At 40.1% G+C, this 12908-nt stretch overlaps 1 protein-coding gene across 1 annotated transcript; it reads right to left on the bottom strand.

Moving 5' to 3' along the window:
* Nucleotides 1-527: 527 nt before the first annotated feature.
* Nucleotides 528-7171, bottom strand: LOC111245011 (glutathione S-transferase Mu 1-like). The gene is made up of 5 exons (XM_022792712.2): nucleotides 7012-7171; nucleotides 2502-2620; nucleotides 1975-2219; nucleotides 1571-1670; nucleotides 528-1221 (listed from the first exon to the last, which is right to left on the bottom strand). Exons 1-5 carry the CDS (start codon nucleotides 7031-7033, stop codon nucleotides 979-981), a joined length of 729 nt encoding a protein of 242 aa, XP_022648447.1. The 5' UTR covers nucleotides 7034-7171; the 3' UTR covers nucleotides 528-978.
* Between the last annotated feature and the right edge of the window lie 5737 nt (nucleotides 7172-12908).

Below are 12908 nucleotides of genomic sequence, written 5' to 3'. Positions count from 1 at the left end.
CGACTGGTGATGAGGTGAAGCTACCAACTTCAAACAAAGATCACATATGTAGCTATGTATGTAGCTAGCCGCATGTTCATAGCGAACAGGCTAATTCTAATAGCTAGTGATGAACGGGTGGAAACCCGTAGTGTTCAGCAATGGATGCAAGAGCGTAGAGGAATCGCTCTAAACACTCGTTGAAGATAAAGAAACATTTTGCATACTAGTGATGTACGTATATATATATATATATCGAATTCCTATATTGTTTGCGCGGTTAAAGCCCGAAACTTGGTAAGCTATTTCTATTATACATGTTGATTATTCCTTGACTATGTACAGGACCGCTAATTTGCGATAGTATGCAACAAGCTCCAACGGACTTGCCCAAGACACAAATAACTATACCTTGATCAATCAAGTCGATGGTTAATCTAGCTGGCACAACGCTTAGATATATACAGACAAAATATTAACTCATTGTGATTTTTTTGTTAATTATGGTGATTAGAATCGAGCTATCTAGAATGATCATCCAAATTCGATATTGGTGTAGATGAGATGCGCTCGTTTATTTTTCATGCGTTTTCTCTGTGTTAGATACCTTTGTTGTCACGTTACCCAAGTTAAAAGAACGGCAATCGTCGATCGCGTGCATCGAATAGAACTCATCTGCGACGCTAAAGTTATAAGAGTCGGTGGTTTATACATCGAGCTTCTTTAAAGAATATGGCAGATTATTTCATTTAACCGGTTGTCCTAGAAGATCTATCCTTGAATCCTAACGGTTCTCAATAATTTTATAGGTGTAAACTTTATAGGTATTTGTGACGCACAGTTACAATTAGGCTTTTGTAGGCCAGTATAACATGCAAATATTGAAATTATAATGCCGCTTGAAAAAGCTATTATTATCAAGACAGCACGTTATTGTTTACGTTATGCCATATTCTCTCCTACTGTGTACTCCTACACCATTGATTGTCGTGCTCTGCATTACTTGAAGTAACCGAATGTTTTGGCAAAGGGGCTAGTGAGTGGCCACGCATGGTAGCGGTCCGATTCGAAGTACGCAGCAATCCTCGGTAGAGCCCGGAAGCGCTCAAGGAATGCCTTGAGGCTTGGCATTCCGTCAAAGATGTCGGCCTTCAGTGGTATATGCCAATCGAGGAACTCGTACAACAGGAAATCGACATAAGTTAGCTTGTCGCCCATCACCCACTGCTTACTCTCGAGTACCTGGTATGTGTTGGAAACACTGGAACCGTTAAAATCTAATCTAAAACTTAACTAAAAGTAATATAGTAATGGCTCTTAACGATACATAGTTGACTCACAAGCTTACCCTTTGGAAGCAATAGAAAGGATACAATAAGAGGAACCCCGTATACCAAAGTAAACTTTTTTATATCTTCCACAAAGACACACATAGATCTCCAACAACGTACTGGTAATAACTGTAAATGATTCTGTCTGGCTACGCCCGGGCAACAATTCAACCGGGCGACAATAGATGAACCTATGCTTCTAGTGTTTCATGACTTTCAGGTTGCACATTGTATACCTGTGGTAGAGTCATACAGTTTACCTTTTCCCACCGTTTTAAAATGGGTTGAATGTCCTCAGTGTAGTTGGGGTAACGCAAAGCCACTATTGAATTATCATAGCAGTATCCGATGATCGCTTGCCTGTAAATACGAAAAACGGCGTTGCGTATAAGATTTGCTCCAAAATATTGGTTGGGGTTATTGAATATTAAAATGCAACGTTTTTGTTCCTCTCTTTTACCTAGTTACTTCCAAGAATGGATATCACCCGGTCGATTGATTGAAAACAATTGAACAAATCTCCTCCGCCAACTCCCTTTTCTATTCTAGTTGAACTGAATTTCTAGTAAGTTAGATAGATTATGCTATATTATTGCAGGCCAAACATTAGAAGTGAGGCCAACGGGAAGTTTTTCATCCCTGCCAAAAAGTTCCGTCAACTTACTTGAGGTCCATAACTTGTTCTTCGAGCATTTCCATGCGGGCAATATTATTTTCACCCTTGACGACGAGGTCGTGCTTGCGAGCGAAGTGCTTGAGAATGGCGTTGCTCTGAGTCATCTTGAGTGTTGTGCCATCAGCCTGCTTCTCGATAAGGTATGGCAGGTTAGGGAAATCCATCGCAGCTTCGCCTTCTCCACCAATAATTGTTGCACAATTCGCCTTCACCTCCGGCCATTTACCTTGCATCTGACGTGATATGATACCAACAAAAACGAAATTATTAATGAATAGTTACTATTAATGGTTACTGTATCATTGCGATTGACTGAAGGTCTATGGATCATTAATATTAGCTAATTAGTACTAAACCAAGCAATGCTTTTTCGGCCCTAAAATCGTTCTTTTAGTTGAACTAATCGCACAAAGTACAAAAATACATGTTATTAAATAGTCACTCCTTGGCAATTATAGCTAGCTACGATTATGACAAATGTGTAATGTTATGAGTTGGGAAACATATGCACAAACCTTAATTTTGTTGGTCATGTCCGACGTATCAAAGTCATAGATACGATCCTCGTACTTCTCATCGGTATATTCGAGAAGGTTACGGATCGGCTGAGCCAATCCGCGGATGTTCCAGTAGCCTAAAGCGATTATAGTAGTCATCGATTAAAATAACAATATCTATTGCCCCTGACCTTCCACATAGTTAAGCTTTAAAACATGGTGCTACATTTATTAATTGTCCATCACGATCAACGCGATTACAGGTAATGCAGGTGACGGCATCCTGTTTGTAAAACTATTGAAGATCCAGCCCACTTCCAGAACGACCATTTAGAAAGGCCATCGGAATGTCTGTAGTACGAGCATATGAAAATCGATAAACAAAAAAAGTAGAAAAATAGGTATTAAGCTTGCACTTCATGCCACACTACTTCCAGCGGTTAGAGGTGATTTGCCATTTGTGGGGCAGTTACATACTCTGCTCGCCCCAAGAGATGCACGAGTGCCTCAGCACTTAAAATAATATATAGGCACCTCGTTTCCCTATTGCAGATAAATCTAAATCTATACTATTAGATAGATATCGAGTTGAACCTAATGAACAGTCCGTTCACGATCACATGTCACTTTTCATATGAGTTTTACGCTCTGATACGTTCCGAATTTCTCCGCTGCCGATTGCCCAATAACACTTCAGCAATCGAAGTTTGCTGAAGTGTTATACGTTTGAAGCCATCTCGTATCAGATTGGCAGTCTTACACATGAACAAAAACATATGATAGCGTATGCTTGGCAAGATCAATCGGTCACGTAAAAATCTCTTAAAAGTAATCTCGGATTAGACCTTGAATGCAAGAACATGGTTCGTGATATAGGCAAACAGAAAACAATGCACTCGAAATGCAGAATAATGCCTTCTCTGTTGATAACGTTATTGTCCACGCATAAACGTACTACATACATTATTATGATGACATCACTATGTTTGTGATCGATTTGTTTTTGCTGGCTGTACACACAAAAGGTTTTACGTTGTTTCTTTTTCAGTTTCGGTTTACGAGTGGATATATTCGATATATCATTGCCCTGCCGAACGCACAGCAGCAGCATCGAACACCTGAACACGATCAGAATTTGCTTGCAGATAGTGGTAGTCATTTACCACTATTCATTGTCGCATGCACCCACATTATTAAGTGATTGGTCACGAATTTTCATTTAGAATGTGCTGAACTACGTTTTTCTATTGCTTTCCAGTCTTTTTCGCGCCTGCAATCGTGGCAAACAAAGGAGAACACAGACACGCACAAGGCCACACAGCCGCAGAGACCTGACACGCTTGTTCGATCGAAGGAACGATGCAGGATGAATTGCTACCGCTTTCACCACCAGAAACTTTTTAAATCAGAAGAATCGTTAAAAATGAAGAAAGTTGTTTTTTCCAGCAGCACATTCAAGTGACGGACCTCTGCTAGTAACGGAAGATATTTGAAAGATTAAGCATTGGATAGAACGGAATTGTCTAAAGTATTCCTACAGAATGAGGTAGCTGAGAAAACTAACGAAACACATATTAATTCAAGGGCGGGTCTCATCTTCTGGAAGTTTCAGTTGTACAACAAGCTAGACAATACCCTGTAGACGTATTATGATAAAAGATTTATATAAGAAATCAGTTTGTTTATTTGGAAAAATTGTCTAACAATTATGCGGTCGTCAGCAGGTCTGGAAAGAGCAACCCCTGATCCCTCTCAAATTATACATCTGCACAATGCATACGTTGAAATAGATACTTGCGGTCATGGCAATAGGTTGGCAATCGTATGTGTTGTGCTTCCTACGAAGAGAACCTAACAGTAGGACAACTGATTTCATCGAATTTTTCCAATAAATTGAAAATATGGTTTAGAAAAGCTTGAATCAGAAATCCCGCAATAGTTGCACTAATAGGCGTGGTGTTAATAATGCGAATCAAGTGATCAGGCCCGAAAGATTTTTTGTTTAGTCGAAAATTATGCCAATTCATTAAATGATAAATGTGATTCATGGGGTATACATTGAGTCACGTACTCATTCGTACCATTACGAAGGGCCGATTCAAAGATTGATTAGGCCCAGCTGGCATCCATTTTTATTTTCTAGACCACAACTATTGTGCAAAGTTAAATTAAAAGCTGAATTATAAGAGCAGATAGGTGGTCCTGAACGTTTCACCTGTGCGATCCTAGAATACTATAGGGAATTAGCGCAACAAAATTGAGAAATTATCGTATGATCAAGCGTACTATGTAAGTATTAAATGTAGATTTACCGATATTCAAATATTCACATGAACATGTGCCATATATTTTCGTTATTTAGGCACCTATTGATCGCACTCGATTTAAACGCAAATAATTTCAAAAAGGGCCGTTTCCTAGTGTCCCTCGGTGACCACAAGAATGAGCTCATCTAAAATAGGCGATGTATATATGTCTAAGGAATGCTGAATTAACAGAATGAAGCGTAGTGGTTTAAAGGAGACAAGCAGTTCTCTGGCGCCTAAGGCTCAGCTTTCGAGTCCTGAAAGCAGGCTTCTTGGTTTATAATAAATTGTTCGATACATGCGTTAAGGTTGCCGCTGAGTAGTCTAAAAGCACGTTCCAACAAAATTGACAACGGTCAGTATAAATATATGGCTTGAAGCTCGACCACAATGAAGTGTTACCGCGCTTAATTGATCTCATACTACCCTGGGTATCTGTTAAGCCATCCAATTCTAATCAGTATTTATACCTCGTAATTTGCAGACTCATAGAGCTATCAGGCTCTGCTTACTGACAAGTTTGTTGTAGAAATATATAGAAATACGAACAGTTCTACACAACATCGATAGAAGGTAATCAACAAAATCCATAATGGATTTCGTTTGAAACGCCTCCTAAATGCCTAGATTTGTCTAGACAGCTCGAAATGTGATTAATCTAGTTAAAATGAATTATCAAGACTCAAATATATGAAAAGTTTTTGGTTAATTTGTCATAATAATAATTGGTACCTTCCATCCGCCACTTAATTAGTTGCGGGTGCGTCCCGCCCCTTCGTGGCTATCAATATTGACCTAGAACGTTAATAGTCACAGAGCTAACTGATCGCGCAGGAACGCTTTGGTCGGTAGCAGCTGCGACTGTTGCGTAATTTACACAACGTGCTTGATCAGGGCGCGAGGGATTGACTCAGCGTACATTAGAAAGCCGGCCATTTTCAGGAGCTGATCTGACAGTGACGGTCCTCAAAGCAGGCACCTACGAAGGGAATGAGCAGTGGACCGTTGAGGCCGCAAGCACCAGGCATCAAGGGGCGCTATAAATAGTTAAATGGGACACTGAACGCTAGAACAACATCAGCACATTAAAAAAATAGAATAAGGAAAAAAGTGACGGAATACAGATCACCTATCTGTCTGCAGAACGCACGTATTCCACATGTGATTAAACAAAGGGAATCAAGGGCCACTGATGACAGTTAGCATTGCACATGCCGAAAACGACGCCTAATTGCCGTTGTTTCCAGTGGCAGCGTCATGGAAGGAATGTTTTATTGAGTTTTTTTGTCGAATGAAACCCAGCGTATATTAGCTAGGGCCGGTGGTGTTGGGAGAGCGTCTATAATATAGACTATTGTAATTAAAATTTGTTTACGTTAGGGAACAGGTAAATTATCTGATATTCTCTGATGAACTTGGCAACAGGAAAAAAACACTCAGGTCCACACCGGATACAACATTAAAAATGAAATTATATGGAAAATCCGTAAGCGGCACAGGGACAAAAATCACTAACGAAAACGAATAAGTATTACACGAATTAAAAGAAGTAATAAGTAACAATACAATGGTTCAATATAGTACCTGTTTAGAAATAGCACAAAATTCACTGACAGACCCTTATTCCTCTTTATAGATCTAGTTTGATCGTAAGCATTCATGCGATAAAAAAGTTAGAATTTGCAGATACAATCATTGATACGAGGCCCAATGTGGATATAATCGAATGGGCTTCGTGGCACACGCAACTTTATCGCCATTATCACCGTTGCCGTAGCCAATAGAAGCAGAGGGGTCAAACGAGTAGCAGCCAACGCCCTCATGTGGCGTCATTGTAACGTAGACCACTGTAGACCAATGTGTGAGTATTACCTACGTCCTCTGGTTTTAAATCTTTACCTCATTGCTCCAATTGGGTTTTACAAAATCTGCCTACGATGTCCAACCACGATGACGATACGTTTAGCAATAAGCCAATACGCTTGCTTCTAAGCGTCAATAATACAAACGATTATATGTGGAGCAATCATCGTCCTAACAGTCACATCATAAATAACCATTGATCAATCAATGAGCTGTTTCAGAACAATGAATATGTGTTCACTTCGAATGTTTTACGAGGCATCAATTACACATGCTTAGCTAGTATTTCAAGAATTTATAGAGGCACTCCTCCGTACGTCGTGCTAGATAGATTTGTAGGTTATTAAGGACTCACTCACCGAGAACGATTGAGGCTTCCATCTTGCCGCTTGGCGATCTAGATCTATGCTAGATGTCTTTGCTTTAAACTCACAAACAACTCCGTCTCTGGTCCACTCGCGAGTTTCACGAAGACTGCATCGACGTCGTAACCAGTGGTGTTACCAATACCGCCGCCGTAGTTGTCGTGGTCGACGCTAGAGGGCGCATCATCAGCTTGAGGTGATGCCCAACCCGACGCGACGGCGACGGCGACGTCGTCGACGACGACGGCGGCGGCGGCGGCGGCGGCGACGACGAAGAAAACAGATGAATCATGTATTATAAATAGATAACTGTGTGTGTATGTGAGTGCGTGTGTCTCGTGTGAGGTCGGGTGTGGCGGAGACACGTCGACTGTGCGTTTCGATGATCTGTGGCGGACACTTTCAGCAGGCAAAGAGAGAGGGAAAGCAAATACACACGAAGAGAAAAGACGTTACATGTTAGTAGACAGATGCGTCGCGCAGAAACACCGTCCGCTGGGAGTCCGCGAACTAGAAAGGGAAGCTCTACTCGATTCGACTTGATAAAGAAATCCTCGGTTGATTCGGGCTGCACCGCGGTTCCGATAGACGATGCAATCGACACGTCGCGAGACTTACGCGTAAATATGAAGCTGACGCTATTTAATGCTGCTTTGGCGGTGATCACAACGACAGAATAATGGCGTTATTTTCTGGCTTGTTTTAAAAGTTGTGCTATAAAGAAAATGCGTCCATGCTATAAGGACAAAGATTTTTTTTAAATTTAAACTAAAGTGCTTGTAGGGAATTTTATCTCATTGTTGTTATTAAGATTAATATTGCTAAATCGTTTGGCCATTTTTTAGTGAAACTTTTTACGGTATCTATATTAGATTCATTTTCATCGCGTCGAATATTAAATGAGTATAGTATTTCATAAATTCGAAGACTGAACGAAACGCTTGAATCGAATGGATATGTCTGCCCAAATTTTACGCTCACGAGTTTTGAATAATATCTCAGCTAAACAGAGAGAACTGACTGAACTCTTAGACTTTTCAAGGTGTGTAACAGGAATTGAAACGGGAATCCTATTTATCAATCCTACCTGAAAAAAAAAATGTATTCTGCTTGTGACGATAGCCAAATTTTAATCACAACTTTCCATTGCTTATTATTCTAACTTTGCCTCAAACGTCACGAACAATCGTCCTTGTTCATCTTGCGTGTACTAAAAACATCGCCAAAAAAATTTCCACGCGAAACAAATGTAATAAGTGCAGAAGAAAAAAAACAAATAGCAACTCCAACAACGATGTTTCATTTAGTGAAATATTAATGCACGTATTGAAGTAGAAGTAGCCAGGCTATTTCTACTTCAACTTTACCTAGTTTCCGCGTCAACCAGGCTACTAATAAACCATGTTACTTAACTTAGGTTAAATCCATCTCCATTGCGTCAAGGGAAGTGGATTATCACTATATTCAGGATATGTATCTCAGCAGCGCTGACAATGCCCGTTATTTGATTATAACTATCAATACAATTTGACTGGATTAAACAGACGGTCACTTGTGTCCAGTATTTAACTTCACTGTTATCTTTATTGCACTTACAAACAACGCGATTTATAACGTTATTGTATTGCAAAAGACTTTTCCTAACTGTTCTTTTTGCCTATCGCTTGAACGACAGGCAGCCTGCATTCTATAGGTTTAGCCACCCTTGTTAGTAGGCCTAAACCGTGTGCTTCCAACTGGCAGTAAGACAATTGGTAACTCAAGCAGCAGTCATCATAACTGTGAAAAAGTGACGGAGCGTTCTATAACCTGAATACAGAGGCGGGTTAGTTAAGCAGGTAGGCGAGTCTGACCTGTACAACTTCGAAATCGAGATTTCGAATTGTTGACTAACATAAAAAGTGCCGGAAAGGTGAAAGTACTAAATATTTTTCCCTACAGAGACACTGTGTGAATTTTCATACGTAGAATGTATGTAAGAGGAAGGTAATAATCATCAGATGAATCTAGAGAGATCTAGTAACTGCAAACATTTCGTAAAGTCCGAGAAAAAAAAAAAACAGTGATCTACAAGTTGGGTGGACGTCTAGTTGATTACTTTAACCGACCACTACACATTCTGCATATAGCTCTCACATAGCAGTTTCTCAGAAACCCGGCTGTAGTTAGAAGTCAACCGGTGTAAATGCTGGCATCACAGCGAACCTTCGTCTAACCTAAAACTATCGTTCGTATCTGGTTTTTGATTCTTGTTTCTCCTTCAGTTTCAATGATTGTAAGTTCGCCGATGTTTTGTTGCATTTATTTTGTCTGCCTGTTCTGATAGTAGCTCTTGTTTTTTTTCTGGAGCGCCGTTGCGCTTATTCCTTTATCTTTATTATCTTAGTACAGTTATCTTTAGTTAACTTCTGGCCCTACAATACCAATTTCGTTTACTCTATTGTAGAGAGTCCGTTCTCTTGTTGAAATTGTTGTGAAAATGCTGACCTGACCTGACCTGACCTGACCTGTATTGCTAACGTAAACTCAAACGAATTCATTCATTCATTCGCTTGTACAAAATAAATTTTCGATATTAGTGTAAAATGTTGCCCGATCTATGCCCCCTACGTTTTGCTGTTAATTGTTCCCAGTGTTTTGTGATCTTGTAATCATTCCGTGGCGTTACCACGTTTTTCTTGCTTTCCGCCAATTGCACTTTGTTTATTTTATTACACGTAAACTACAGTGAATTTTTCCGAAAATGTGATATTTATATACACCGCCTTATTATTTCAGATTAACTATAACCGGACAAATAAACGTCCCAAGTGTTTGTGAGACACCTCCGTATGTAGCAGAATGAACAAGATCATTAAGTAATGGCAATTTTTTGCTACTGCTTCTGTAAAGTATACTAAAGAAATAGTAAATTCAATTGTTTACAGCATTGCAGTATATAATATTTGATTTTCGTATAAGGATAATTATAAATACAGTAAATTATACAGTATAGTGAGATTTACGCTTTAGTGGCTGGTTAGCGTGCAGTAAAATTATCGTAAGTGTATCATGGCGGAACAGCATGTGACGTTGTGCCGATCTGGGCGCTTTCGTCATTGCCATATTAGCCTTGTTCCTGCTATTGCCATTTCCATTGTCTTACGCTCCTTCCGAGCGGCAATGAGGCATGAACTAGCGTACAACTCACTATCGTCAATTTGAATTTGTCGTCAGCGTGACTGGTGTCGCTTTGGCCGCTCTCGCCGGTCTTTGGAGCGGTCGCCCATCTCTCGTAATCATTAGAACTCTGGCAGGTCACCGGTTATCAGCAAGTAGCGTATCCGTCTGCAACGAGATCGACATTGTTAGCGTTAATTGACCTTGGTCTAGTCGAAACGCGTAGAAAAAAAAGGAAAAAGAAGCTGGCCGGTTGGTAACATTGAAGGCAATAGGGAGACACCGCAAATGCTTCCTCTACCATCTGCACAATTCACGTAAATTATGGATACCGCTTGCCCACTTGCCAACAGAACGCCATCTCTATTTGCATTGACTGTTATATCCAGTGCTTTGGTGACCATGCATTTTCAAACTTTACTATATAAAAAAGCTTACTATAGATAATATAAACATTACAATAATCATATAATTTACTTGAATATAGTAGAAAAAAAGTAATTGACGGTATTTTTACTAGTTTGAAGAAAAAACTTTGGTTTCTGTAAGGCCACTTGCACCCTACTTACTTTGTATCATTAATTGCGCACATTAAATAGGTTATGCAATAGCTACCCCGCGCTAACGGGCCAGATATTCCACGAGGCCAGATGGGACCTGTTTAATGGCAATGCCTTGTTTGGCTTTTACCAGCCAGATTTCTTTGCAAATAGATTATGAGTGAGCCAAGGTCTGTATCGGTCGAACACAGCGCAGACGGCGATTTTAGACGGTTCGCGGAAATGATCGAGGAGAGTTTCGGATGTTATCAAACATGCTTTCGTATAGCAGGAAACCGTTATGCGTTAACTTATCGTCGTCCATGAGCCATTGCTTACCGTAATTGAAACAGTTTTAAGGGAAGCTTTAATGCTTCGCCTAGCAGATGGAATCTATTTTTTTGCGCAAGTTTGTCCAGGTTAACCTTTCTGTAAAATTTGCCTGATTATGTTTCTCGTTGCTTTCTTTCCTTTCTAAAAAACGTTCGGCGGGCGTCATTCCACCCTTTGAAGTTAACCGTGACGTCAACAAGGTAATTCGAATACGTCTTAGTAGAGAAGATTTTACCGCTCCAACAGCCTTCAGTCGTCTGAAATAGCGAATGAATAAATGTCTGCAATACGCTCGTCGCGCTTAGAGACACCAAAGGATCACCTGAAATGCGTTTACTCTAGCGACTAAAACGAAAATGAACTCCTGCTCCACAACATGGCGTTTTAAAGCTGAGTACAATAGAAGCTACTTACTAAAACTCAAATGGGACTACAGTTTGGGCTCTGAACTTTTCCGGGGGAAACGTTCCATGCATTCTTATTCGTTCACTCCCTGTAAAACTGAAACACTCCGTTGTGTCTCGTTTTACTTTAATTAACGGCGACTTACGAAAGAAAGATCGATTATTTATTAGTTATACGTCTTCGAGTACGCGGGTATCGTTTTGGCCCTCTACCATAAAGTCGTGTTTGCGTGCCATATGCTTGAAAATCGTGCATCTCTCTATATGAGCCTTCGAACGGTATTATCAACTTTTTCCTCGGTTCGGTACGGGATATTTGGGAAATCCATTGCAGCTTCGCCTTCACCATAAATCAACATCGAGCAAGCTGTTTTAACCTTCATCTTACAATGCGAAAACAGAATAAGGTTTTTGCATATGGATATGGACCCGCTTTACCTATAACGTCTTTTATGTTGAGGTAATATTTTCTATGATTACTATAAATGGAGCTTCCATGCAGACCTGCAACACACGATTACGTACTTTCGCAATGACTTATAGAATTCATGACGTCAGCGTACGCCTTAGATCTTCCCTTATGTATAAAAATAAACACTATGGATCGTTTCAAAATGCGGTGTGTTATAAGAAAATTATTTCCATAGGAGATTACTAGGATTGTGTATTTAAACGTGTTAAGTACGCCAAACTAACTCACAGAAGAGGAAGTCGAGTGGTAAGGAACAGTTAACATTTTGAGGCTAAATAACGTTAATGTTGCCGAAAATATAGTGGTATGGTATGACATAAAACAGGCTGCCGGAAGCAGTCCGAGTGAAGAAATAGGACAAATATCGGAGCTGAATTAGCTGGGTTTGAAATGTCATAGCCATACAGTGTTCATATTCTAGCTTAATTTATTCGAGCGTATTAAAAACAGGATGCGCCAGTCCGCGAAAGATCTAGCAATCTATATGTTAAGTTCTATTTCTCAGTAAAAAGAAAAGAGGAGGAATTGCCGATTTGACCACCCTTCTTTCCTCAGCTCTTCTCCCTAAGATACTATTGACAACGCTAGGACCTTCTTATATAGGTGCTCCTAAGAAAATTATAGCGAGCTTCTTATTATCTTATTTAGAAGCTAATCATGTCAGCGTAAGAAATGGCATACGTTTCCCTGTCGCGTGTTCCAACGGTCTCAGTACAGAATGCGCCAGCTAAGGCGAGCTTAGACCAGCAAAACTTTTTGCGCCGGACATATTCAAGTCATAGTCTTTCCGAAACGGCTCGTATTCAACCATTGCCACCGAAAAGTCCTTCAATTTGTTGAACGAAGCCTTTCAAAAGTTCCCATAAGCAGAGTGAAGGACGATCGAAGTGAATAACAGGTTTGTTGGGTAGAATAGTTAGACCAGGATGCCTTTGCTGAAGCATTAAGAGGCTGTTTTACAACTGTATTGCCCTGATAACGTTA

This window comes from Varroa destructor, unplaced genomic scaffold (assembly GCF_002443255.2).
Source record: "Varroa destructor unplaced genomic scaffold, Vdes_3.0 BEIS01000002.1, whole genome shotgun sequence".
Classification (NCBI taxonomy): Eukaryota; Metazoa; Arthropoda; class Arachnida; order Mesostigmata; family Varroidae; genus Varroa; species Varroa destructor.
The sequence above is the reverse complement of the archived record's forward strand: the minus strand, read 5'-3'. Positions and strand labels throughout refer to the sequence as shown.

Coding starts and splice junctions, on each gene's coding strand:
- LOC111245011 (XM_022792712.2), bottom strand. CDS start 7,033: ATGGAAGCCTCAATCGTTCTCG. Junction 2,220..2,501: donor ACATGACCAACAAAATTAAG/GTTTGTGCATAT, acceptor ATATCACGTCAG/ATGCAAGGTAAATGGCCGGA. Junction 1,222..1,570: donor TTTTAAAACGGTGGGAAAAG/GTAAACTGTATG, acceptor AACACATACCAG/GTACTCGAGAGTAAGCAGTG.